The 27,875-nt window shown below is 56.1% G+C and overlaps 2 protein-coding genes across 8 annotated transcripts in view; one reads left to right on the top strand and one right to left on the bottom strand.

Annotated features, from left to right (window-relative positions):
• CARD14 (caspase recruitment domain family member 14) overlaps window positions 1-11,165 on the bottom strand; it is a 32,613-nt gene extending 21,448 nt beyond the window's left edge. For 3 of the 7 annotated variants that reach the window (XM_045489792.1, XM_045489797.1, XM_045489798.1), the window contains exons 1-6: window positions 10,316-11,165; window positions 7,612-7,838; window positions 4,112-4,499; window positions 3,820-3,869; window positions 1,630-1,851; window positions 1,363-1,499 (exon numbers count right to left, since the gene is read on the bottom strand). The gene's annotated coding sequence lies outside the window, so the exon portion shown is untranslated. The other 4 variants (XM_045489795.1, XM_045489794.1, XM_045489793.1 and 1 more) reach the window with 4 other exon arrangements.
• A 122-nt stretch (window positions 11,166-11,287) lies between these two features.
• On the top strand, window positions 11,288-22,808 carry EIF4A3 (eukaryotic translation initiation factor 4A3). The gene is made up of 12 exons (XM_045489801.1): window positions 11,288-11,540; window positions 13,386-13,458; window positions 14,039-14,105; window positions 14,513-14,575; window positions 15,163-15,295; window positions 15,774-15,854; window positions 18,005-18,146; window positions 18,620-18,758; window positions 19,518-19,633; window positions 22,090-22,197; window positions 22,290-22,417; window positions 22,587-22,808. Exons 1-12 carry the CDS (start codon window positions 11,372-11,374, stop codon window positions 22,601-22,603), a joined length of 1,236 nt encoding a protein of 411 aa, XP_045345757.1. The 5' UTR covers window positions 11,288-11,371; the 3' UTR covers window positions 22,604-22,808.
• Window positions 22,809-27,875: the final 5,067 nt, after the last annotated feature.

Below are 27,875 nucleotides of genomic sequence, written 5' to 3'. Positions count from 1 at the left end.
GGGTTTGGGCGCCCCGTCTGGCAACCCAGCAACCAGAGGAGGTGCCCACGGTCCACGGTGAGGGCATCGGGGGCAGTCAGACGGGAGCAGGGCCGGGACAAGGGTGCTCACACAGGAGGCACCCTGACTTCACTTGGCAAGGAAGACGCCTGTGATTTTTCAGCAGCCCCAGGACACTTGCACTAGGCACTCAGGAAACGTGCTAGGGAACGACACTTTGTAAAAGTCTATTACAGAACAATTGAAAACGAAAACCAAGGACTCAGAGCAAGTGGTAAAGGCCACGACCTCTGGGCCTGCAGGGTGTGTGGATTAAAGACAGACAGGTCCCTGAAACTGCTGAGCTGCAGTGGGTCTGGGCAGATGCCCCAACTGGAGTCACAAACTCCTGGTCTGCCTAGGTGACGGTCATGAAACAGCTCACTCTGAAAGTACCGGAACAGCCGTCCTGGGCATGGGGTGTTGAGGCTGACTGATCTAAATTCCAGAACCTTCTGTCGGGAGGACCGTGGAAGGCGCCACCCAGCCTTCCATCCGTGGAACACAGAACACGCCCTGGGTGATCCCAGCTTTGCAACGAGCCGCCTCCGTAGCTGTGTCCCCACCCGAGTCTCTCTCTTCCCTCCTGGCCCTGGCACGAGGTCATTAGACCATGAATCCGTCGAAATCATTCTAAAATGTTTTTAAACCCTGGGCTGGTTCAAGCTTATCTTAAAACATTTTTGTTCACATTTATTTATTTTTGAGAGACAGAGTGCAAGCAGGGGAGGGGCAGAGAGAGAGGGAGACACAGAATCGGAAGCAGGCTCCAGGCTCCGAGCCGTCGGCACAGAGCCCGACGCGGGGCTCGAACCCACGAACCGGGAGATCATGACCTGAGCCGAAGTCGGACGCCCAACCGACTGAGCCACCCAGGCGCCCCTGGTTCAAGCATATTTAAAAAGTCCTGCAAATATACAGTATATCCACGTACCCATCGTGAAGACTGCACTCATTAAAGAAATGCATTGTTGGAGACAGACAGCTCAGTCCCGCTGGCTGCAGCCTACCCTCCTTCTCGCCCCGAGGTAGCTGTCTTGCATGTGGATGTGTCTACAAATATACGCCTGCGTTTGCACCATTCTTTGTGCACAGAGTACCCGTAGATAAAGAGCATCTTTACTGTCGACTCTCACTTTATATACACAGGGTCAGGCTGGGCTCGGTGCTGCGTGTTCCCGAGGCTTCGCAAGTTGGATACACGAAGCTTACACATACACGCCCCGTTTTTTTGTTTTTGTTTTTTTTTCCACTGGTGCCAGATTCACTTATGTGAACAAACCACGGCTGAGTTATCGACGCCCCTGTCGATCAATGACCCACTAGGTCATTTCCATCTGTCCTCCGTTGCACTCAGCGCTGTGGTGACGTCCTCTCAGACCCCTGAATTCCTGCGATTTGGCCCTTTTCCTTGGAATGACCAGCTGGGCCGGCGGGGCTCGAATGCCTCTCGAAGAGGTCTGTATAGTAAAAATGCTGGAAAACCAGAGCCAATCAACCCTTGTAAACTAAGGAAAACAGGGAATAGTGGGTGGAGAACCCGCGTCCGTGAACGGCCCCCCACAATCCCTAGGAGGACGAAGTGCTCACCAAGGGACCCTCCAGCTCCTTCCCACGGGCACTCCTCACGGTGCGCTGGGATCCGGTGTCCCCTCCGTGGCCAGGTGCGGTGCCGGCCGCCGGCTCCCTTCTCTGCGGGCTGCGGGGCAGGACGGGGCTGGGCGCAGTAGCCCCCCAAGCCAGCACCAAGTTGGCCTGCCTGCTCTCGAGCCACGTGACTTGCTCCAAAACTCAAAGTTCAGGCACCAAAGACTAAGGCAAGGGAGGAAAACAGAAGGCAAATTCTGATCCAGGAAATAATTTGACAGCTCTCTGACTTCTGTGGTTTCTCAGTGACTACAGACACTTCCCCGGGGCTGGGAAGCAGGGTCCTCGAAGGAAGCCGGGTCGCGAGCCCTAGAATGTCGAGGGCGCTTGCCAGGTGCCGTGGGTACCCACAGTGCCTGGGCCCCTCTGGGACTGTGGTGTTGGTGGCTCGTGTCGATGAATACACTAAAAGCCATAAATTGCACCCCTTAAATGGCTGAGTTGTCCAGTATATGAATTACATTTTAATAACGTCTTTTTTTTTTTTTTTTTTCAAATACAAAGACCACAGAGCTGTCAGCAACCACACCCTGCTTCCCTCCGACCCCACGCCCTGCCCGGCTGCAGGGGAGGGTGGGTGGTGAGGAGGAACCCAGGGGATCGGCCTGCCCCCGCCTCCCTGAGGCCAATGCCTGCCACCCTCGACATATGGGACACCAGCCCCCCCGTTCCTCCTTCCGTCTTCTGGGCCACGCCGGGCCTGCACACGCCCTCAGCCGAGCTTCGTCCTCTGCCCTGGGATGTTCCCTGACGCCCCCTCCTTTCCGTCCCTGATGCTTGCTCGGCCCAGCATCCGAGTCCCCCTCAGCTGCCCTGCGCCCCCAGGAGCGCCTGTTCCGTGACACCGATGCCCCCCCCCATGAGCGCAGCTGACTCCCACACGTCCAGCTCAGAGTCTGGGTCAGATTCAACATACAAAATCCGTGTGAGTGGTAAAGGTGCTGCCTGAAGCAGGCCCGCGGGACCCCTCTGCCCCAGCTCCTCGCAAAGGGAGCCAGAATTTTATATATTTATATAAAGCAGCCGCAAGCTGAGGGGAGCTTTGGCCGCCGAGCCCTGAGACTGATGGAGTGGTGTGGCGTGGGGCGGAGGGGCACGGGACCCCGGGACAGGACCAGGGAAGGGTCTCAAGGACCCTCTCCCCACTGACTGCTCGTCTGCAGAGAAGAAAACTCGGGCTGAGTCTGCAGAGGCAAATGCGCCCCAAACTCCCCCCGACTTCCACTAGAGGAAGCTCCACAGAGGTGGGCGGACCTTCCTGGGGGCGCACGCACCCTGCACCGATTGGAGGCAGAAACCTAGACCCCAGGCTGCACTCCCGGCCGCACGGTAAGCCCCGGGTCCATCCGGTTTCGGGCCCGGCCCCAGACTTCGCGGGACTCCCACACCCCGCCCCATCGGAGGGAACACAGAGCATCAGGGCAGATGAAGACAGAGGTCTCCCCAGGACTCTCCACACCCCAACCAACCGCCGCCCTCTCCTGGGACCCTGGGGAGCCTGGGGACACCGGGGCCGGGTAAGGGGGTGTAGCTGGGTGGCAGCCATCGCAGCCCATCCTTCGTGCGGCAAAGCAGCCGACGATGAAACCCCGAGTGGCAAGAAAACACGTAGGAGTGTCTTTGCAACTCGCTTCTGGTGTATTCTATTTTTTTTAAGTTCACTTATTTACTTTGAGAGGGAGAGAGAGCGGGGTAGAGGCAGAGAGAGAGAGGGGGAGAGAGAATCCCAAGCAGGCTGCGGGCTGAGTGTGGACTGGGCCGCGAGATCATGACCCGAGGCGGAACCGAGAGCTGGACGCTCAACCCACTGAGCCCCCCAAGCGCCCCTCGGTTCCAGTTTAAATAGGCCTCAGTCCCAACGGTGAGGAAAAGTTACCCCGGAGATCCCTCTAGACCTTTTCAACTCTGCGAAACGCGCACGCAGACGTGCTCACACGCGCTCACACGCACAGATGCACACACAGGACTCCAGAATAGGAGAACGTGAGTCAGCGAGAGCTCAGACCATCCGGCGACCTGCATGCATGGTGGGTGAGGCCAGTGGTCACCCAGCGAAGGAAAGGTGCTTTCTTGCACCCCTCAGCTAAGAGCCCACGCCAGTGCCCCCGTTTCCATGTGTGGCTGTGTCCTTACCACCAGCAGCAGGCAGCTGGGTGTAGAAACCTTCCTTCCCCTCCTTTCACCTGGGGCAACAACGTAGAGGTTACACGTCAGAGCGTTTCTTTCATCCATCGCGGCCCATGATGCCAAGGCGGCACTGAGCCACCAGAGAATGTTCAAGTAATGTAACCAAGCAAGACGGGACGAGCTGTTCCCTCCTCTCGTCCACAGGCAGGCACCTCCACTCCTAATGAGGCAGGAGGCCCTCCCTCCCCCCGGACAGCTCCGGACCCCATCCCGACCTCCCACCTCCCGGTATGCTGACCTGCTCTTTCGGGCACAGACTCCATGCCCTCGCCTTCCTTGTCCGGGAGAAGCAAAGGCAGGCTGACCCACGACGGGCTGAACAGCCGACGAGCAGGCCTGACAGGTCCTTCCGTCTGTCCCGGCCCTGCCCACAGAGCCTGCGCCTTGCCCTGGGTCTCTGCAGATCTCACAGCAGGGAGGACGCTTGCTTTCGTAAGAACCCCAGAATCCACAGAAGGCAGTGACTGAGAGGGTGATGCAGAATCTTGGGGTCTTGGGGTGCTGGGAATCTTCTCTCTGTGAGCAGTCAGCCCAGCGCATCGTCAATCCCTCAGGATAAGTCCTGGGTTTTTCTCTGGTTCTCATGGTCAGTTGTGGGGATGTCTCAGGCATCCCAATGCACCCCCCTAAAATCAGCATTTGATAACTACTATTTAGGGTTAGACAAAGGTCTTGGCTCACTTCTCACTGCTTGAACCACCGTGCCCCGAGCTCTACAACGACCTCTCCTCCGTCTGCTGCCCCGACAACACCCCCCACCCCGGCTTCTGGCCAATTCTTAAGACGGCTGTTCGTTCGGGGATGTGCCAGGGCAGGGTCATTTCCTTCTGTCCTCACATCCTCACCGTGACCCACAGTGCCCTGCGTATCTTGTATTGCTGATCTCATATCCATTTACCTGCTCCACACACAGGGGCCTGCTCAAAAACCTTTGAAAGCTCCAGGCACGCTCCAGCCCCAGGACCTTTGCACGTGCGGTTACGTCTGCCTGAAATGCTCTTTCCTTCACTTCCTTTAGGACTGCACTCAAGGGCCATCTTCCCAGAGAGGTCTTCCTGGGCCATTCTATTTAAAATCACGGCCTTCCCACTCTGGTTATCCCTCCCTCCTCTTTTCCCTGCCTCATTTTTCTCTGCTGGACGCACTGCTTCTGAATATGTGAAACGCTCCGGTTCCTTGTTGGTCTCGTGCCTGCCTCCCCACCACGAGCCTGCAGCCTCCAGAGGGCAAGAATCCTTGTTTCTCCTGTTCTCTGCTGTGTCCCCACACCCAGAACAGTGACGCTCCATCATGACTCCGTGGGCTGAGCAGGAAGGACCTTAAAGATCATCATCCCAACAGACAAGGGTCAGTTCCCAAGGCCACACAGCTAGTTCATGGCAGAACAGCAACAGAATGAGGCGAGGAGAAGGAGGAGGCTGTGGCCGCCTGGGAAGAGGGGCCAGAGCGCAGACCTGAGGTCACATTTGGACACAAACTCTCAGCCGGGACTCTTAGGCAGGTTACTTAACTCCCGAGCCCTGGCTTTCTTCCCTGCCCAGTGGGGTTAATAGTGGCACCTGCATCACGGCGGCGGGAGAGCGCTTCTCACCATGCCTGGTGCGCGGAAAGTTCTAGGTAGTTATAAAAAGCTCAAAGAAATGCCAGCATTCTAAGTGGAAGAGGAGGCCAGGGAAGGTGGCTGAATCCTCAATAAGCCTCTGCTTATCTGTAAGTTCTTTTGGTAAAGAACAGAAATACCAAGGGACGCCTGGGGGGCTCAGGCAGTTGGGCGTCTGACTTCAGCTGGGGTCACGATCTCACAATTCACAAGTTCAAGCCCTGTGTCAGGCTCTGTGCTGACAGCTCGGAGCCTGGAGCCTGCTTCGGATTCTGTGTCTCCCTCTCTCTCTGCCTCCCCCCCCCTTGTTCTATGTCTCTCTCTCTCTCTCTCTCTCTCTCTCTCTCAAAAATAAATAAAAACATATTTTTTAAAAAGCAGAAATTTCAAAAGAGCTGTCAGAACAGAGTTGAGGAAGCCCCCGGTTCCCAAAGGGCCATGAGCTCCGAAGGAGGCCAAAAACCATTTCTTAGTCACCACGGCAACGTCGGGTGGACCCCGACTGACAATTTCCCCACACTTCCAAGGTCAAGAAAGCAGTATTTCTGTTAACTGTATTTCTGGTTTGGTTGAAAGAGTGTCTTCTGGAGGGACACCCAAGGAGTGCGTTGGGGTGGGGGACCCGGTGGGCATGGGGACAGCGCCACCTAGTGACCACATCCCAGAGATGTGATCGATAAAGGATCATGGAGTGATCAATAGTCACTGTGAACTGCGCGGGGCCACAGAGCACCTCTGGGGGATACTTTTATCCGTAAAACGTAGGGAGTGTGAGTGGGGAGGTTTCTGGGCTTGCTTTGCAATCGTGACGTTGGCAGCGGGTGGGGGTGCGGGTGCTAGGTGCTGGGTACGTGAAGGTCCCATATGGAGAAAGGCAGACCCAAAACAGAAGCCAGAGAACAGGAGTCCAGGTACCAGCCCACGGCCCTCAGGGGCAGGTTCCAAACAGGGGATGACGTACCTAAAGGGGGGCTACGCTCCTTTGCTCTTCCGACTAATGCTGGGCAGGATTCCAGAACTTGTAGGCAGCTTCTCAACTGCTGAGCTGGAGGCGATGGAGTGTCCCAGGGCGGGGCTGGGTGTGGTTCTGAGGCTGGCCTCTGGTGTGCAGCCAGCAGTGTGGACCCCACAGCCCCCCTCGGGTACAGAGCCGGCAGCGCGGACCCCACACCCACCTCTGGCCAGCACCAGTTCGGAGAGTGGGCCGAGGAGGGCAGGAAGCAGCTATTTCCACAGGAGCAGGTAAAACCGGTCATTCTCTGTTGCTTTCCCCATTCTACGTGCAATCATCTGCCTGTCAATCCCACTCGGATGTCTAGGCATCTCAAATCTAACTCAGCCAAACCAGGTCTATGGAAAAAAATGTTTTATTTATTCTTGAGAGAGAAAGAGAGACAGAGCACGAGCAGGGGAGGGGCAGAGAGGGAGGGAGACACAGAATCAGTGTCAGCACAGAGCCTGACTCGGGGCTCGAACTCACGGACCATGACATCGTGACCTGAGCCGAAATCAAGAGACGGCTGCTCCACCAACTGAGCCACCCACGCGTCCCTAAAATTAACCATTTTAAAGTGAACTCTTCAGTGGCATTTAGTGTTTTTGTTTTGTTGTTTTGTTTTGTTTAGAGAAAGAGCACACAAGCAGTAGAGGGAGAGAGAGAATCACAAGCAGGCTCCATGCTGTCGCTGTGGAGCCTGACTCAGGGCTCGACGCTCCCAACGGTGACATCATGACCTGAGCTGAAATCAAGGGTCAGACACTTAACTGACTGAGCCCCCCAGGCGCCCCTGGAACGCATTTAAACTCCACTCACAGCCTGTAAGACCTTTTATGATCTGGCCCTGCTCGCCTCTTATCCCACCCCCACACTTGCCCACGCTCATGATGCCACCAATACCTTGGCTTCCTGCCCCCCTCTTGTACTGATCCCCTGCCTGTCTGGGAGTGTTCACACTCGTCATCCCTTCTTCCTGGAACACTCCTCCCTGGGGTGTTTCCATGGCCACCTCCCTTAACAACTTACACGACACCTTCCTCCAGTCACCCAGTAAATCAGCGACCCCCTCTCTTCCACTCTGCTTTTTTTTTTTTTTTTTTTTTTTTTTTTGCATCACAGCAATGATAAAACCTGCAATTACCTTATTGGTCTGCATGTTTCGTCGGGCTTGCCCTCCTATGGAACACGAGCTCTGCCCAGCAGTGCTGTCCGTCCTGTCCGCCACCCAATCCAGCTCCTGGACCAGCGCCTGCTCCACAGAGATGCTCCTATGCACCTGTACCTTCGCCGCCCAAATGCCGGACGCTGGCAGGGTGTGGTCAAGGCTCCAGCCGGCGGGTTCGGGAGCACAGTAAGAGAGGGCCACTCCTAGAGAGGAACAGTGGGGAGGGCAGGAAGTCCATCTTTGGGGACAGCCCCTCGGATTCAGGGCATCAGCTCTTATGGTGATGATTCATGGGAGCCCAGCCCAGCCCAGCCCAGCCCAGCGGTGCTAACCTAAACCTCCGTCTGCCCCCGGACAAGACAAGCCACTTTGACGGTCTCCACCGTGGGTCTAACACAGGTACCAAGAAAGAAGCGGGTGGGCTCCTGTGGTGTAGCCCACCGACCTGTCCCTGTGTTCCCCATTGCTCCGGGATGAGCTCAGGTTGCTCCCGAACAGCCGGATCCGTCCTGCGGTCCTCCTGCCCTCCTGCTCTACGCACCCAGGCACACCTACTATGTGCTTGGGCAGGATGGGGAAAAACACAGACACGGGGCCCTGCCCTCCCTGACGTTAGTCTAATCAGGTAGGGCAGCCTCCCTCCCCCAAATATAAGGGGTGTGGGAAGTGAGGCGCAGGAGAAAGAGGGGGTACCGTGCCCAAACAGAACGGGTGGGTCCCCTGTGGGGACAGGAAGTCCTGGGATAAAGGCCCGGAGGTGAGAAGCCATCGAAATCCACTTTTTAGAGGACTCAGAGTGGAGCCATTTCTACTCTGCAGCTTGTAGCTGGAATTGTAATTGAGGTGTCTGTTAAGAATGGAAACATTAATCTGCATGTTCGAGCAGTGGAAACGTGTACCGAGGGCCAAGCTGGGCTGTCCACTCGTGTTTTTTTATTCTTGAGAGGGTGTGTGAGCAGGGGCGGGGCAGAGAGGGGGACAGAGGATCCGAAGCAGGCTCCACGCGGACAGCAGCGGGCCCGATGCGGGGCTTGAACTCACGAACCTTGAGATCACGACCTGAGCCCAAGTCGGACGCTCAACCGACTGAGGCACCCAGGCGCCCCCCGGGGTTGTCAATTCTTGCTTTGTAAGCAGATGCTTACGCCCAACGCAGCATAGTGACGTGGAAACAGGAGGCCAACAGACAGAGCGAGTGACTAAGGCGTGTTCTCAGTATCCAACCAACCAGTTACGTTTGCTATTGGTGATGAAGCAAAATGCGTTTCAGATCCTGCTGACCCTTCGGTGCACGTTGCATAGGCTTCATGAAACTAGCACAATATTGGAGCAGGAAAACATCTCCCGAAGTGACTCTTTTCCCGGCCGCACTTCCCAAGAGCTGCCTGTCCCGCGTGATAAAAACACAGCTCTGCTGTCATCTACTGAACTCCAAGCTCCCCAGAGTGGATTTACCCTCCTTATTCTCCCAGAGGCCTCCTGGCCACCAAGGGGGACCTGCCTGTTATGTTCAGGTGCGCCCCCGCTGTGTCCTACACCTCACTGTATTTTGGGGGGGAGGGTGTCATCCCATCTGATTACGCGAGCCTCAGGGACAAAGACCACGTCTGCCTGGTTCCCCTTTGCTCCCTGGAGAGCGCTGCTTATGAGAGACCGCCCTGATCTCCCCCCCACCCCACCTCTCGTCCTTTTCCGTGGACTCTGGCCTAAAAAGTTAAAAAGTTATTGGCCCCAAACAAAAGGAAGAGGCTTTTAAGATGTGTATTCAAACACAGCCAAAGGGCCTTGCCGGAACAATGGCATAAGATGCCGTAAAAGTGTGAAGGCGAAAGACAAGCCGGGGTGGATTGTGAATTAGGATGAAGAGTCTCTGAGCAAATGCCAAGAGTCAATTCTCCCCTTTGCACTTAGTAGGAATGCAAGAATTTCTTCCTTTCCCCATCGATGTCAGAATTTGTAGAGTCTTCTACTTACTTTCTCCCCCACTCCTGGCAAGGTTATTTTACGTGCTAGATATACCTAGAGCAGCACTGTCCAATAGGAATATCATACACGGTGTGATTAAAACATTCTAGTAGCCGGGACGCCTGGGGGGCTCACTGGGTTAAGTGTCTGACTTCCGCTCGGGTCATGATCTCACGGTTTGTGGGTTCGAGCCCCGTGTTGGGCTCTGTGCCGACAGCTCGGAGCCTGGAGCCTGCTTCGGATTCTGTGTCTCCCTCTCTCTCTGCTCCTTCTCTGCTTGTGTTCTGTCTCTCGAAAATAACCATCAAAAATCAAAACTGAGATTAAAAATAAGTGAAATTAATTGAAATAACATTTTATGTAACTGAGTGTATCTAAAATATTGCCATTTCAACACACAGTCAACATAAAAGTTATTAATGAGATATTTTACACCCTTTTCTTATAGTGTCTTTGAAAGAAAATAAAGTTGCTGTGTCTTCTCCGCAAAGGATTATCCAGCGTCCTCTCTGAGGCCGGACAGTTTTGCAAACTGTGCTGTGTTGTACCATACATACGGATTTCAAAGTCTAAGAAAGCGAGTCAGCTTTCGAAATACTCAAATTTGACTAACACCGGCATTCTTACGAGGCATGCTTATCGGATCAACTACCTCCTAAGGTTTGGACATACTCTGCCCTTAGTGTGGGTGTTTCAGAAGGCAGGCCTCACTTACCTATACCGCAACACATTGCGCTTTACGTGTGTCTGGTTTCGTGGAAGAAACGATTATCCACTTAACATCTAAATTAACCTTCACAACAGGAGAGCGTTCCAGCACCCTAGGAAAGAGGTGGTGGGTTAAACACATGCCCAGTGATGCGAGCCAAGCCAACAAAGAGAAAGGGAGTGTAAGCCTCACAAAATTAAAAGCACACAGAATGAAGCCAGGTCGGGAGATGACGCCGGTCCAGGGGCGAGCGAGTGAGCGAGCCTGGCGCTGGAGGCACTCAGGCAAGTTTAAGGGTCACACGCAGGGCTGGCTCTCGGGTACAGGGCGACAAAAGCCGAGCCCTCCGGGGTTCCCTTCCTGCGGGGCAGGCGCGGTGGCGCACGCGGGGCCCGGGAGCCGCAGGTGCAGCGCAGCCCGGGGGTCGTGCCCTCACACACTCGACCGGCGCAGGGAGTCTTCCTTAGAGGCTTAAAACCCGGCTACCTAATCGGAGGCGGCAGCGAGGCTTTCCAAAAGTAAACTCTTTGCATCGGGGGCCAGGGACACTGAGCGGCAGCGCTGTTTTCCCGCGGCGAGCGGGCGCCCTCCGCTCCGGCCGGGACCTTAGTGGAACCAGGGTGCGGCCGGGGGCCCTGGCTCGGCGGCTGCCGCTGGCGGGGGTCCCCACGCCCACCCACCCGCGCGCAGGGTCCCCGGTCCCGGCGGCTAAGGCGCAGGGTACACCAGCCCCACATTCCAACCAGCCCCGGCTCCTCCACGCTTCGGCCCTATTTATAAGGGGTGGGCGGGGCCCCGCCGCCCCGCCCCTCGCGAGTTCCCGCGGCAGCTCAAACGCGCGAGAGCGGCAGCAGCAGCGGCAGCAGCACCGCCTCTCTCCCTGAGGCCCCCTCCCTTTCCCTCTTCAGGGGAAGAGGAGCTCCACCGCCCCTCCCGAGACACCGCGCAGACGCACGCTCGTACGCACGCGCGCGGTGGCGTCAGTTCCTGGCGCCGGCGGCGCGGGGCCCTGCTTCCGCTTTCCGCTGCGGCGCGCGCCCCGCTCTCAGCCGACTCGGGATCATGGCGGCCACGGCCACGATGGCGACCTCGGGCTCGGCGCGGAAGCGGCTGCTCAAAGAGGAGGACATGACCAAAGTGGAATTCGAGACCAGCGAGGAGGTGGACGTGACGCCCACGTTCGACACCATGGGCCTGCGGGAAGACCTGCTGCGCGGCATCTACGCCTACGGTCGGGGGCCGCGGGGTGGCCGGGCGGCGAGGGCGGGGGCGCGGCCGGGAGGGAGTCCCGGGGCCCAGCATGCCGCGGCCCCGCCGTGTCGGTGTCGGAGGCTTCGGCGCGTCGTCCTCGTTGCACAGCACGGTGCCGGGTCCAGCGAAGGCTGAGAAGTCTTCCCGGGCACTTGGGAGCCGTTCATGCGTCGGATAACGGGCTTGTACCTAGTAGGTGCTAGGGACCCGCGCTGCTCTGGGCGCTAAGGGTTTGGCAGTGAATCCGGCAGGCTCGTGCCTAGACCCGAGGCTGCTTCAGGCAGTGGTGATGGCTGTGACGCGGGGAGCAGGGGGAGTAGTGGGGCTACTATTTGAACTGAGGTCTGGATTAAGGAGCCCGTCGTGAGAGGACCGGGCAGAGGGAAGAGCTGGTGCCAGGACCGTGCGGTACTGAGTCCGTGCGTTCCAGGCACAGAAAGAAGCCTCCTGTGGTGGGAGCCCAGGGGCGACTTTGGAGGGGCAGACAGGGCCAGATCTTACAGCGTGCTGTGTGAGGTGATGAAGAGTTTTTTATTTCCAAGTGCAGTGGGAAGCCTTTGGAGGGTTTTAAGCAGGGGTCAGATTTGCAGGTACAGAGATTATTTTGGGAGTCTGGATTTAAGGGGAGGTGAGAGGTGACTGACGCAGGAGAGGAGGCAGGGGAGAGGTGATGGTGTTGCGGTGGCGATGGGTTGGATGTGAGCAGCAGAGGTGGGTGGTGGTGCTGTTTGCTTAGCTGGGGAGCCCTGGAGGGAGGCAGAGTCGGGAGTTCTTTCCTGGACGAGGTGAATCTCAGGGGCTTGTAAGCCATCCAGCTGGAGATGTTGGGAGGCAGTTGCCCGAGTTGGGAGCCTGGGAAGAGTTGGGGTGGGGGGGCAGTGCAGATGGGAGTGATCAGCATCTGTGTTTAACGCCTGGGACTGGGCTGTCATTCAGCCAGCAGTCCTTGATGTTCTGGCAGTTTAGACAGCAAAGAGGGTGCTGAGGGGATGGGAGGTGCGAAGTGTCAGCACATCCCCGCCTGGTGGGAGGCTGACAGTCCTGCCTGCCTCCGGGCATCCGGGACATCCCTGCCCCAAACACCGTTTTTAGTTTCCCAGCCACGTGCTTGGTCACGATGAGGGTTTTAAGTCATCTATTATAGTTTTTATGTTAAATGGAAGTCGTACTGTATTTTAAAAGACTGCCCCAAATTAAAAAAAAATTTTTTTGTACATAAACTTTTGTTTACTTGGAAAATACTTTTACGCCTTCAGAGTAGCCTCGTTCCCCGGTAACAGTCACGTAGAGGGACGGTGTCCTAGTTTGTATAGCTGCACCGCGAGTGGAAGGGGCACAGTGTGGACCCCGCAGAAAGACCCAGGCGGTAGAGTAAATGCAGTGTAGACACTTGGACAGCATGCAGACCGATACGGAGAGGGAAGAGGGGCGGCTGCAGAGCCACTGGACTTATTTCCCTTCCTTGTAGTTTAAACAGTAACTCAAAGAATAGCTCTGCAGTGACTGTAAATAGCACAGAAAGAATTGGAGTCAAAGGTGAGCCCCCGCCCAGGGTCCGGGAGTGCCACCGTTAACTTTTTGGGGGGTCTTGGTGATCTAACTGAGGTCTCTGTATTCTGCAGCGGTGTTTTTTAAATAAGGATTTTGTACAAATGAGATCCACGTTGGTATAAAAACATGGCTCAGCCCGGTTCATTCACCAGCTGTTTGTTGAGAGCTTCCGTATGTTGGACTTGGGGTTAGGAGGGGTGGGGGTGAGGGCTTAAACAAGGATACCGAGGAGCTTCCAGTCTGTGGTTAGAACTAACTTTGTTTCTTTCTGCAGGTTTTGAAAAACCGTCAGCCATCCAGCAGCGAGCCATCAAGCAGATAATTAAAGGCAGAGACGTCATCGCTCAGTACGTCACTGGCCCCAAACGGGGTTAGGCTCCAGTCAGCCCAGTGCAGAGAGTGCTTTGGGAGGACCATTTTTCACCCTTTCCTTGACTTTAATCCACAGGGTGTCTTGTTTTTTTCTTTTCCTGTCCTTTTTCTTTTCCTGTTTTTTCTTTTCCTTTCCTGTCCTGTCTAGAAAGCCGTCATATTTTTAGCCAGCCTTACCTATCAGTTGGCGTGTGGAATGGTTTATAATACTCTCTTAATGGCTTTATCCCCCATTTGCCTTATTCTTAAAGACTTGGTTACAAGATGAATTATTTTTGGAGGCTGGTTTTAGTCCAAAATTACAGAAAAGAATTACGTCTATATAAAGGGGAATCTCTCCTTTTCTGCCACCTGTAACACTTGATCTCCCTTGGTGACCCCGCAGAGCCCCCGCCCTTCGGTTGAGGCACTGGTCTGCTCCGGGAGGTGGGGCTCCTGCTCAGAAGCTGCCCAGGTGCTCCTGCACCTGCCCCTGGGGGTAATGCCATGGTGGGGGTGCCGTGAGTGGGAGCAGGGAGCCCGTTCTTCACCCTCGGTCTGTGTTTTCCTGAACAGGTCTCAGTCTGGCACAGGCAAAACCGCCACGTTCAGCATTTCCGTCCTCCAGTGTTTGGATATTCAGGTAATTTGCAACGCCTAGGAAATCCTTCCTTTTCTCCTCTAACTGCAGTTCAAAAAGGGCAGCTTTGAAAAATGTCTATTTGGTCGTACCGACTCAACTAATTTCTTAAGAGGTTCTTAGGTGTGTACTCACATGAGAGCTAATACTCCGTCATCAGTTCCTTGTCGTTTAAACCGAGAGATATATTAGCGGACATTCTTGTCTGCAAGCCGCAGTCCTGCCTGGTAAACCCCGCGATTGCTGGGTTCACGCTTGAACTCACATTCGGGTTCGTTTACCTCTGTTAGACGTGTGGGCTAATGTGCGGTTGACGTGAGATAACATTGCAAAGACGTCTGCGCTGAACTAGTGTAGCGTACCTCGAAAATACTGAGGACTCTCTGTTTTCTGACACGTTATTTTACCAGGTTCGTGAAACCCAGGCTTTGATCTTGGCTCCAACGAGGGAGTTGGCTGTGCAGATCCAGAAGGTGAGACCCAGGGAGGCGGTGCCGTATTTGCAAGTATTCCTTTCTCATTCAGTGGTCAAAGGCTGACTGGTTGGTTGAATCTAATCCTGTTTTTTGGTTTCCTCTAATTTTATTTCCTGATCCCTAACGTTTGTGACGTGAATTTCTGGTATGTTTTAAATCATTTTTAACGTTGCTGGTGTGTTTCCACTAGCTTTTTGCAGTTTTAGAATTGTAATTTTTCTCAGAAAAAGATTCGTTTTAGTTAAGCGGTTGTAACTTTTATACTTAAAACGCTCTAAACACTCGATACACGTTAAGAAGTAAATACTGTCTCTGGGTGGCTAGGATGATGAGTTTTATGTGTTTCCGGGGTATTTTGTAATTGAAATGTACTGCTTTTGTGCTAATAAGCCGGCAAAACGACTTCATTTTGGCACAGAAAAGAGTAGAAGGGGGAGAGTGGGTCTTTTTGTAGCTTTATGGTGTAAACGATAGAATAAATAACTCTCGGTGGTCGTCTTAACGTTGGAGTAGAAATTACCTTCGTTTTGGGAAAACCGCGAGGTCTCTGACTTTGCACGCACGCGAGCCTCGTTTGAATTCAGGGCCTGCTCGCGCTGGGTGACTACATGAACGTCCAGTGCCATGCCTGCATCGGGGGCACCAATGTGGGGGAGGACATCAGGAAGCTGGACTACGGGCAGCACGTCGTCGCCGGCACCCCCGGGCGTGTCTTTGGTAAGCGCTTCTGTCTGTAAAAGTCACGCACGCAACAGGGTTCCCAAGTGGCGTTTAAACGGCCTGGGACTGTTTCCCGTTGCCATGCTGCGTCACAGTCTTGTACATGGGTGACGTGTAGGAGGTGGACAGAGGTCTCTGAAATGCTGTGAAAATGTGAAGAACAGCCAGAACGGCTGGCCCTTTCCTTGTAGCCTGAGGTCTAATTATCTCTTTTCTTTTCTTTCTTTTAATGTTTGTTTATTTTTGAGAGAGAGAGAGAGAGAGAGACACAGGGTGTGAGCGGGGGAGGGGCAGAGAGAGAGGGAGACACAGAATCCGAAGCAGGCTCTGGGCTCCGAGCCGTCAGCATAGAGTCCGATGCGGGGCTTGAATCCATGAACCATGAGATCGTGACCTGACCGAAGCCGGACGCTTAACTGACTGAGCCACCCAGGTGTCCCTTGAGGTCTAATTATTTTTAACTGTGGTTCCGTAGACATGATTCGGCGCAGAAGTTTGAGGACGCGCGCTATCAAGATGTTGGTTTTGGATGAGGCTGATGAAATGTTGAATAAAGGTATGAGTAAGAGCATAATTTCCTCCCAACGTTTAACTACGTTTTCACAGCGCGAGGTGGAAACCAGCTAACGCAAGCGTTTTCCGTGTGAGCAGAAGCGCTCGGCCTGGGCGCGACTATGAACATAGAACTTGCACCCTGTCCTTCCCGCGGTGGGGAAGGGACCGCTGTGCCACCGCTCCCCGCGCATCCGGGGCTGGCGCAGGTGGGGAGGCGTGCGGTCGAGGCGGGGCGCGTAGAGATGCCTGCTGTGCCCTGTGGGGCCCTGGCAGCTGTGACAGGGAGTCTGGGTTTCTGGTAACAGCGTGTTGTGTTGTCTAGAGGTTCTGTAATCTCTTTAGCTGTCTATTGGTTGTCTAGGCTTTCACTTTCTTGTTTTGATTTAAATTTACCTTATTAGATATTTTTCAATGTTTACGTAATTGTCTTGGGAGAGGGATAGAGAGCGCGCAGGGAAGGGGCAGAGAGAGAGGGAGAGAGGGAGACAGAATCCCAAGCAGGCTCTGTGTCGTCAGCACACGGTCCCGCTCGAGCCCATAAATGGTGAGATCATGACCTGAGCTGAAACCGAGTCGGACCCCAGCCGACAAAGCCACCCAGCTGCCCCCCCTTTTTAAAAGAATTTTAATATTTATTTTTTGAGGGGCGCCTGGGTGGCTCGGTCGGTTGAGCGTCCGACTTCCGCTCAGGTCAGGATTTCGTGGTCCGTGAGTTCGAGCCCCACGTCGGGCTCTGTGCTGACGGCTCAGAGCCTGGAGCCTGCTTCAGATTCTGTGTCTCCCTCTCTGTCTGCCCCTCCCCCACTCATGCTCTGTCTCTCTCTGTGTCAGAAATAAACATTAAAAAAAATATTGTTTGAGAGAGCTCGTGCCAGCAAGCAAGTGGGGGAGGGGTGGGGGGGAGCGGGGACAGAGGATCCGAAGCAGGCTCTGTGCTGACCGCAGAGAGCCCGATGCGAGGCTCGATCCCACAAATCGTGAGATCATGACCTGAGCAGAAACCAAGAGTCAGACGCTCAACCAACTGAGCCACCCAGGATCGTAGGCTGATCTTTTTCCCAGTTACGTTTCAAAGTAAATTTTTAGACTTCACGTGTACTTTTTAGAATTTTCACGTGTTTCTATCAAAACGTCTGAGGACAGATATGTGATGCCCCCCTCGGTGGTGGCGGCTGTGGTGTCAGTACAGTGACAGGGAAATGCGACCTGACAGGTGCTTTGGGTCCAGCGCCCGTTAGAGCGCCTCTCCGTGTGTCCACGCCTCCGCTGTCTGCACACACCCTCCCCTCAGTCCCTGCCCCCACACCGGGAGGTCACCGGGTGACAGACGCAGCGGCTGAGGTGCAGTTCCCGCCGGTCTTCCCGGTGTCCGGGCCTGCGGGGCTCCTGCTGCGTGAGGAGCTGTCCCCGCGCCCCTCTGTCCGGAGGCCCTGCTCTTCTAGGGGATGGCACGGTCACCGCTGCGCACTCGGGCGGCTTCCTTAGCGTTTGAGGAAGCGTCGCCTGCGGGCGGCTCCTCGGGGCGCCGTTCGCACAGCGAGGTCTCCAGACAGATGGCGTCTGCATCATCTGGGGGTTTGCTAGAAACGCAAGTCTTGGGCTCTGTCATTTGTGGGGTCACGACTTCGTGGTCTGTTAAGGGGCCTTTGGAGGCCGGGACCCGCCGTGCGGGCATTCTCACGGGCTCGCCTGCTGACCCCGTCCTGCCCGGGGCAGTGGAGGTCGCGGTGTGGTGGCCCGTGGGCCAGGTCCCACCAGTCGAGGTGTGGTTGACGGGTGACATACACCCCTAAGGATCCCACGTATGTGGGAGATTGTTCTGTCTGAATCCGGATCTCTGGTTTCTTAAAACGTGGCAGATCTGGCCACGTCGGACGCACACCCTCACAGCAGGCCGACAGCAGCGGTGACCGCCAGCAGGCGTCTGAGGTCGTGGGCGACCCAGGGCCGGGGCTTCTGTTGCTCCTCACGGCCGGCATCCGGGCCTGTCGGGGTGGGGCCGCGACCCCCAGAGACGGCAGAGAGGGGTGTGTGGATTTCCTGGCTCCGCGGAAGACATTCTTTGTGAAACCTACGCCTCACGTCCGCGACCTCCGTGTCCAAGCGTGCAGCCTTCAGAATTCTCCGCGTCTCTCTCCTCCTTTGTCCCAGGTTTCAAGGAGCAGATTTACGACGTGTACAGGTACCTGCCCCCGGCCACACAGGTGGTGCTCATCAGCGCCACGCTGCCTCACGAAATCCTGGAGATGACCAACAAGTTCATGACGGACCCCATTCGCATCTTGGTGAAGCGGTAAGCACGCCCCGCGCCTCGGGTGCCGCAGCCACAGGCCACGTAGCTGGTGTTTGGGTCTTAAAACGTGTAAAGCGTTTCTTGTATTCTTTTTTGAAAAGCCAGCTTTGGGGCACCCGGCTGGCTCAGTTAGTGGAGCGTGGGACTCTTGATCTTGGGGTTGTGAGTTCGAGCCCCATGTTGGATGTGGAAAAAAAAAAAAAAAAGCTAATTTTCACGACGGGCCTTCTCCTTTGGCTCCGCGATTCCGAATTTACGAGCTAGCTGACGGTATTTGTCCATCATTGCTGTGGGAGCAAAATGTGCAGTACAAGGTGTGCAAGTTGTTGAAGGCGCAGGCTGGTCCAGCCCGTGCAGCAGAGGTGCTGGCCCCCGGGAGGGTAGGGGCCGCCGCCGGGAACGGTGCGTGGCTTGTGTGCGCCCTCAAGTCTTGGTGGAAGAATGAGTTCCCAGGACGTGCCTTTGTCCTCCAGCGATGAACTGACCCTAGAAGGCATCAAGCAGTTTTTTGTAGCGGTGGAGAGGGAAGAGTGGAAATTCGACACCTTGTGTGACCTGTACGACACGCTTACCATCACTCAGGCGGTCATCTTCTGTAACACCAAACGGAAGGTACGTGGCCACCTTAGCTCTTCAGTGTTCTCGTGGCAAAAACTGAACTTGGTTCTCTTTGGGACGCAGCCCAGACCTTGCCCGTGGTGGCTCAGAAGGGGACAGGCGGGCGTGGCCAGGGAAGCTGTACGGACGTGTTCACGCTGGTCCCAGGACCGGACACACGGACGTCATTGGCTTTAGGAGGGGCCCCGGGCCTGGGTTTTCTTAGGCTCCCAAGTGACCTGCTGTCATGCAGGTGGAGCAGACAGCCAGGAGTCGGCCACCTTCCAGAGAAGATTTGAATTTAAGTTTCAAATGAGAATAGTGAGAGACGGCCTTGTTTTTCCCTTGAGAAACGTACACGGAACCAGTGAGAGGAGTTTTGCCCCAGTTGTGCTGGGCAAACGCTTCCCACACGTCTAGTAAAGATTCCTCTGAGGTTTTTTTTTTTTTTCCCCCAAAGGTTTATTTTGAGAGAGAGCAAGCGGGGGAGGGGCAGAGAGGGGGGACAGAGGGTCCCAAGCAGGCTCTGAGCTGTGAGCGCAGAGCCCGACGCAGGGCTCGAACCCAGACGAACGTGTGAGATCGCGACCTGAGCCGAAGTCAGACGCTCAACCCGCTGAGCCAAACCCCAGGCGCCCCGTGATCGATCCGCGTGTTAAGGGCCCCGGCGCTGAGCGTTCACGTTGGTTCCGCGGACGACCGAGCCGAGGTCCGCAGCACGCGCCCCGGTCTGGTTTCTGAGCTTACGGTGGCGGCTGCTGCTTTGCCCTGCAGGTGGACTGGCTGACGGAGAAGATGCGAGAGGCCAACTTCACCGTGTCGTCCATGCACGGCGACATGCCGCAGAAGGAGCGCGAGTCCATCATGAAGGAGTTCCGGTCCGGCGCCAGGTGGGTCAGCGCCACTTCCGGCCCCAGACCGTGCCCTCCTGCCTCCTGCCTCCTGGGCGTGGGCAGCCCTGCGGGGGCGCTAGGCTGGGGGGAGCCGCCATCACCTCGGGGGTGAGGGTCGGGTAGGGGGTCTTCACTGCCGAGTAAGGAGGTTTTCCGGTGGTGCTTTTGTGTTGGGGTCTTAGCCGAGTACCGCTGTGGTCGGAGAGCGTGTGGCGTCGTTCCTTGTAGCGTGTACCCAGGTTTGCTTGCCGGCCCGGCACACGCTCACTTCTAGATGCCCCGTGCGCGTGTGGACAGGCCGAGCGCCCCGTAGTCGTCGTGCCCCGGAGGCTCGGTTGCCGGTTGCGTTTCGGACCCTCCGCACCCTCCCCTCTGTTTCTCTTTACTGTCTCCGCAGCAGCGAGGGAGCTGTGGGTGCAGCTCTGAGTTCCGTGTGTCCTTGACGTGTCCTCGATGGGTCCTGAGGCCGTCGTGCCGACCAGTTCAGAGTTGTTGGGTTTCTGCAGGGTTAGCCTTCATCACAGAAGCGTCCCTCCGTCCGTAGTAATGCTGCCTGTCGGCAGTCCTGCCGTGAGGCCGGCCCGGCCGCCTTGTGGGGTGGGTGTCCCCGCCGGGTCCCCTCACGCGCCCCGCCCCCACTCCGTGTGCCGCCCGAAGCTGCAGGCGTGCGCTGTGCACACGGCTCGCGGTGGCTTCTGGTTGGCTTTCTTCGTCGTTAGAATGCTGATCGCTGTCTTGGGATGCGGTTCGTCCCGTGTTGTTTGATGCCGACGAAACTACGTTTGAGTTAATCATCTCATCAGTGTGTTTACCTCTCGTGCTCTTTTTCTGATTCCTTTTTTTAAAATTCATTTGAGAGAGAGCATGGGCACATGCAGGGAAGGGGGGGAGAGAGAGAGAGAGAGAGAGAGAGAGAATATCTTAAGCAGGCTCCGTGCTCAGTGCTTGGCCTGATGTGGGGCTTCCGTGAGACCATGACCTGAGCAGAAATCAAGAGTCGGACGCTTAGGCCGGCTGAGCCCCCAGGTGCCCTGGTTTTGGATTTCGTATCCTCATTCCTTTTCCCCGTTCCCTTTTCTCCTGAGGGAGTGTAGCGCTCTGTGCCTCCACCCTCCACGTCTGTTGTGATCGGCACGTGGGCCTTCGTCCCTGCTCCCGCAGAGACCAGAGGCTTCCGCGACCCCTGCGTTTCTAGAAAGCGGTGGTGGTGGGCACGTGTTTTATAATACCACAAACTCCACAGGACGCCTTTGCTTTATGTGACAAAACGTACATACGTTCGGACACATACTATCATTTTACTTCTCGTCTTTGGACTTCTGTCTGGGATGGATGTCCTTCTCCTTGAAGAATGTCTTTACCTTTTTGGTTTGGGGCTGCCAGTGACCCAATGACAGTGTCCGTTTTAGTTTGTCTAGAAGTGTTTATCTCGAAGGAGAAACTTGCCGACATAGAATTCTGGGAAGTCGCCTGCGGTCTCGTTGCTGCCCCACCCCCCACCCCCGCTTGTCTCTCGCTGTCTCAGCGGCTCCTGCTCTGATGTGTCCGTGCGGCTCTGGTCTTTCCTCCGGCTGGGCTGCTGTCCGGCTTCCTGCCCCGCCGTGTGGCTGGGCTCCTGTTCTCTCTCCCTCTGGGGCTGCGGTTGTAGGTGATTATGGGGCAGTGACACCTCCCCGTTTTGTTTTGAACTCCGTTCTCCTGTGTTGCTGTCCCTTAATTTGAATGCTTCTAGACCAGCGACGTCCAATAGAGATATATAGTTCAGGCCACATCTGAGATTTCCTAGTACCCGTGTTAAAACAGACAAAAAGAAACAGGTGAGGTTGATTTTTAATACAACATTTGACTCAACAGGGCGCGTCATTTCAACATTTGCAATATGTAGCATTAAAAATACTAATTAAGGTGTTTTTTGCTTTTTTTTGTACCGAGCATTGAAAATCCTGTGTGTATTTTGCACTTTAAAGAGCATCTCATTCCGGGCCAGCCGCGCTGCACGTGCTCGATGGGCAGGCGGGCTGGTGGCCTCGGTATCGGACGTGGCGGCCCGTGGCGTGTCCGATCCTGCCCTGGCTGCAGGACAGAGCGCTGTGAGTTGCATTTCAAATTTGAACACGCTGTAAAGCCTGCGCCAAGGTCCAGAGGCCACCAGCCCTGACTCCCCTCTAGGCGGAAGTAAGTCGTCTTTCCCAGTTGTTGATACGGGACTGGGTTCAAACAGTTAAACGTAGTGCAGCAGAAGCTACCAGAACTCTCTTTATCAGACGGTGCGCGTGAACTGAGCACAACCACAGACTCGAGGCCCTTCGTGGACAGGTCTTTCCGGTGCTGCCCCTGACGCTGCACGCCCGCAGGGGGGCCGGTGTGAGCGTGGCCTGACGTGTTTTCTGCCCGTAGCCAGTCTGAAGCGCTCGTGGCTGGGTGGTTGCCTCAAGCACCTTCTCTCGTTGCAGCCGTGTGCTCATCTCCACGGACGTCTGGGCCAGGGGCTTGGACGTCCCTCAGGTGTCCCTCATCATTAACTACGACCTGCCCAATAACAGAGAGCTGTACATACACAGGTAGGGGTGGGCTTCCCGTGGGCCTCCCGTTGGCGGGTGTCCCGTCCCCTTTCCTGCTGCGTGTACTGAAGGGTTTTGCTCTGCCCTCGAAGAATCGGGCGCTCGGGCCGCTACGGCCGGAAGGGGGTGGCCATCAACTTTGTGAAGAACGACGACATCCGTATCCTGAGAGACATCGAGCAGTACTACTCCACCCAGATCGACGAGATGCCCATGAACGGTGAGCCGGCCTGCCCGCCAGGATGTGTGGCACCCGCCCTCGCCTTCCCCTCCTCCCCCTCCCACTCCCGTCTTGTTTGTGTCTAGAATACGTCGTGAGCCTGTAGCTCAGTTTACACGTTTGCACCCCGTTTGCATCCTTCCTTCACACGTGCCTTTCTGTCCCCCAGTGGCTGACCTGATCTGAGGAACCCGCCGCGCTGACGAGCTGGTGACCGTCGCCCACCTCGTGCCGCTGTCGGGAAGTGTGCGGGGGCGGTTTCCGGGTGATGGGGTTTGTGTGAGCTTGGCGACAGCCCCCGGGACAGGCGAGCCCTCGGTGTTCTTTTCTTACCCACGTGTAAATAATGCTTGGAGTTTTTTTCATTAAACGTTTAAAACTTTTCCCATAAGCTCTTAATTTGTTTTTTTTTTTTAATACTTCTTTTTGAAGCAATCTGTATACCCAGCCTGGGGCTTGTCACGATCCCGAAATCAAAAGTTGCACGCTCCACGACTGAGCCAGCCAGGTGCCACTCAGGTTTATATCTCTTCAGGTGCCACCGGCTCTTCTAGTAACGTGCTGTGCGATCTTGGGCAACAGGTCGGGTCGCTTCACTCTGCTTTCTGTCTCTGTCGGTGAACGGAAGTGGTGATACAGCCCGCCTGTGCAGACCTCCCCAAGCGGGTCGAGATGGTAGCAGTCGAACGTCCACGGTTGTGGGGAGCTTGAGACGTTTCTAAAGTTCACCCGGCGACTCCGACCCCAGGCATCACGGTCGTATGGCGTGTGGAAGGAACTTCCCGACGAGCTCCCGTCCTGGAGCGGGGCCGCACAGGGTCCGATGCAGCGCGTGCAGGGCGCTGATGTGCCGGCAGTGGAGACCGCGACACCACAGCCCCGGCCACGTGCAGCCAGGAAGCAGCCGCCGTGCCGGGCGCCGGATCCCACTTCTCGCGGTCGGGAGGGAGGGGGTCGGCAGAAGAGACCGTAGATCCTGGACTCCAGCTTGGCCCTGGGTTTGCGCACCAGGAGCGGGAGCCCCGGGCGAGCAGCTGCAGGGAAGGATTTGTCAGCAGCCGTAGTGTTTCTGGCTTAACAAGCGCGGTGTGGGTGGAGGAGGGAGGGGAGCACGCGGGGCCTCGTCCGCGGCTCGGGGAGGGGACGGCAGGAAGCAAGCCAGAAGGAGAGACGCGTGAGAAGCCGAACTAGATGCCGTCTAGGAAAGAGAACAACTAGCAAAACACAGGAAAACATTCAACCTCGCAGGTGATTCGGGTGTGACGTGCGGCCAGGAAAGATTTAACGACGACCGTGAGTGTGGCGAGGGCGTGGGAACATCTGTGATGTGCTGTCAGTGGGAAAGCAGCCTGGCCCTGACCAGTGGGAGCAACGAAAGTGTTCCCTCTCTCTGAGGGGGTAGTTCTGCCTTAGGCAGCTTTCCAGAACGTGGTCTGGGGGGGGGGGGGGGAGGGGGAGTGCTGGGAGGGGTGCGCGGGGAGCCACTGTGCTTGCATTGCTGTGAGGGGGTTGGGGGGCGTTGGGGGGGGGCAGCTGGGGCACGAGTGTCACGGCCCACGTGGGTTTAGCGGTGTCCCTTGGCAGCCGAACGTTGAGAGAAGCAAGGGGGCCGGTGTGCCCGGCCAGACGGGATGTTGAAAGCCATTCAGCATTCGACATTGAATATTCAGACGTTCAGCTGCCAGTTTTAGCCGTTACTCGCTAAAAAGTGGAAATGACCCGGGGCGCCTGGGTGGCGCAGTCGGTTAAGCGTCCGACTTCAGCCAGGTCACGATCTCGCAGTCCGTGAGTTCGAGCCCCGCGTCGGGCTCTGGGATGATGGCTCAGAGCCTGGAGCCTGTTTCCGATTCTGTGTCTCCCTCTCTCTGCCCCTCCCCCGTTCATGCTCTGTCTCTCTCTGTCCCAAAAATAAATAAACGTTGAAAAAAAAAAAAAAAAAAAAAAAAAGTGGAAATGACCCGAACCTCCACCAACCGGCAGGTGCAGTCACGGCACGTGAGGAGTATTACGTGGCCATCCAGAGGGGTGTGGTGTCGACACCCGCTCGCCGAGGGCCACGTGCTGTGCGATCCCACTTCCGTGAAACGTCCCAGACGGCTGCATCAGACAGAACTCAGGTGGTGGTTTTCCTGACCGGGGAGCGCGTGCTTTGGGGGGATGAAAACGTTGAGGAGTCGGACCGTGGTAACGGTCGCACGCCTCTGTAAGCGTGGCGGACGTCACTGAGCGGTCACGTTTTGAAGGGGTGACTCCTACGGAGCTACGTCTCCGTTAAAAATCAGGTGGGGGGGCCACCACACCCTTCCCGAGAATTAAACAGGGCACAGGCTGTAAAAGACGGCTCAACCGGGTCCCGAAACAGGACGCAGCTACACACGCTTCGAAGAAGTCACAAAAGGCGCGAGTAAGCGGAGAGTGGAGAAATAAGGGAAACGTGCCACATGGGAGCCCTCCGACCACGGTGAACCTTGGGCAGAGGTTTTGGGAAGACTTACCAGGGGCAGAGAGAGCCGTGTCGTACGCGATACCTGGAAAGGTGGTTCGTCACAAATGCCGCTGGGACAGCCCAGGGGCCTTGCACCCAGAGGAGCCTCACACTGGCAAAAGCCGGTAGAGCTGCTGGGAAGGCTAGGCGAGTCCGGTTCCAGCCGCTCTCGGGAACCCAGTGAGGATAAAGGTACCAGATTTTCCTCACATACGGCCAGCGGCAGACCGCGGCTCTGGCCAGCGTGGCGAGGCAAGAAAAGGGGTAAAAGGCATCCGTTTGGAAAGGAAGAAAAGTCTGCGTAGACTTTCCTTCACGTGGGAAGTTTCAGGGCTCTGCCCCTGGGCTGCTAGAGCCAGCGGTTGAGAACGGCCGTGTACGAGGTCGGTGCCCAGAACTCACTTGCGTTCCTGCAGGCCAGCAGTGGGCACTTGGAGAGGGAGACTTAAGCACCGTTTACAGTAGCACCAGATAGTGAAATACTGGGGGTACGTTTGGCACCTGTGGCATCCGTGCCCTGAGAGCCACAAAGTGTTGCAGTGAAAAACGTCCATAAACGAGAGGCGCCGTCGTAACGGGACTAGAGGGGTCGGGATCGCTCAGGCGTCTGTTCTCCCCACGTTGTTCCACGGATCTGGCACAGCCCCGATCAAAGTGCCAAGAGACTTTGGCAAAAAATCGACAAGCTGACTCTAAAGCTGATACGGAGGGGCGCCTGGGTGGCTCAGTCGGTCGAGCGTCCGGCTTCGGCTCAGGTCATGATCTCACAGTCCGTGAGTTCGAGCCCCGCGACGGGCTCCATGCTGACAGCTCGGAGCCTGGAGTCTGCTTTGGATTCTGTGTCTTCCTCTCTTTCTGCCCCTCCCCAACTTGCGCTCTCTCAAATATAAATAAACGTTTAACAAATTTTTTTTTTTTACATTTATTCACTTTTGAGAGACAGAGACAGAGCACAAGCGGGGGAGGGGCAGAGAGAGAGGGAGACAACAGAATCCAATCCAGAGCAGGTTCCAGGCTCCGAGCTGTCAGCACAGAGCCTGACGCAGGGCCCAAACTCATGACCCATGAGATCATGACCTGAGCTGAAGTCGGAGGCTTAACTGAGCCACCCAGGCAGCCCGATATTAAATAATTTTTTAACAAAAAAATAAAATTCACATGGAGATACAAAGGACCCAGCGTGGCCGGAACAGCTTTGAAAAACTGAACAAAGCTGGAGGACTTTTCCTGCCTGACCCCCAGGAACATTACAAACTTGTGGCACAACAGTGAGGTGTTGGCACAAAGACAGACACCCCCAGATCCCTGGGATGTGGTACAAGGTCTAGAGAGAGACCACAGATTTATGGGGAGGGGGTTTTCATCAGAGGTATTGAGGCAGTGCGGTGGGTAAAGGATGATCCTTTCAGCAAATGATGCCCGAACAGATGGCGAGCCCTACGCAAAAAAAGAGAAACCCTTTATCATTACTTCGTACCACGAACAAAAAGTAGCTTGGGACGGAAGACCTAAAGTCACAAAGCTTCTGGAAGCGCAGGAGGCAAGTCTTAGTGGCCTTGGATTCGGCCAAGATTTTTTTAATAGGACAGAAATAATTATAAATCAGACTCCTCAAAATTAAAAACCTTTAACTCCTCACTAAGCATTGTTAGGAAAGTAAAAAGGCAAACCACAGACTGGGAGAAAGAATTTCAACGCACATGCCAGACGGAGGACTTAGAACCAGAGTATGCGGGGAGCTTTTCAGCGGTAGGTGGAAGAATGGCCCCCCCAGAGGTGCCCGGGGCCTGCTCCCTGGAGCCCGTGACCGCATCACATGTTACAGCAGGAGGGACTTTGCAGATGGAATTGAAAAGTTTGAGACCGGATTGTCCCGGGTTATGCAGGTGGACCCACTGAGCTTTTAAAGGTCAGCCCGCCTTGACCTCGCTGGACTTGAGAGTGCCTCCGCCGCGACGAGCAGCCCCTAGAAGGGGCGTGTGGCGCACGGCTGGCAGGGGACAGACCTCAGGCCTGCGAAACCCTGCAGCCGAGTCGGCCAACAACCTGCCTGAGAAGGAAAGGGGTTCTCCCCCCCCCCCCAGAGCCTCCGGGAAGGAAGCAGCCGGCCTGCCACTCGACTGTAGCCCCGCGAGAGCCGTGTCCCCCCCCCCCCCCCCGCCCGCCAGCATTGTAACACACTGTGTTATTTTAAGCCACTGAGTCTGTAGTAATTTGTTACGTGGCAACGGAAACCTACACAAACGATATTCCAGTAATAGAAGACCAATGCTCCAAATAAAAAGGCCAAAGATTTGAACAGACGCCTCCCTAAAGAGGATTCACGGGTGACAGACCCAAGTCCGTGAAAAGACGCTCGGCATCGTTGGTCTTCAGGGACACGCACATCGAACCAGGACGGCCGAGAGTGAGCAGACCTCCCGTCGCAGGGGTGGGTGAGGATGCGGGGCAGCCGCCTCACTGCTGGCGGGAATGCAGAACGGTGCAAGCGCTTGGCGAGCAGTTGGGCGGCTTCAAGAACATTACTCACCCCCCCTCCCCCCGTATGACCCGACCTTGTCACCCCCGGTACGTGCTCAAGAGAAACGAAGACCTGTCCGTTCAAAGACTTCTCGTGATGGCTCATCGCGGCCTTGTTCGTGACAGCCAAAAATCGGAGACGGCCCCGAGGCCCGCTAAACCAACCGTGGCACGTCCACATGATGGGAAGTGCTTGACAGTGAAGCCGGACACGGCGCTGAGGTCCACGTGGGTGAGCCTCCGCGATCCTGCTGACTGATACTAGCAGGACGACGCGCACGTGCCGGAGGGTTCCGCTTCTGTAAACTTCCGGGAAACAAGCTGCCGACCGCAAGCAGACCAGCGGTTGTCTGGGGTGGGCCGTGGGGGCACATCTCCCGCCACGTGCCTCCGATGCCAGGCCCGGCCGGGAGGGCGATGCTGCCTTCGGAGCGCGAAGCCTGCCCGCCCCAC

Source organism: Leopardus geoffroyi, chromosome E1 (assembly GCF_018350155.1).
Source record: "Leopardus geoffroyi isolate Oge1 chromosome E1, O.geoffroyi_Oge1_pat1.0, whole genome shotgun sequence".
Taxonomy (NCBI): domain Eukaryota; kingdom Metazoa; phylum Chordata; class Mammalia; order Carnivora; family Felidae; genus Leopardus; species Leopardus geoffroyi.
This window is presented reverse-complemented; position numbering and strand designations above follow the sequence as displayed.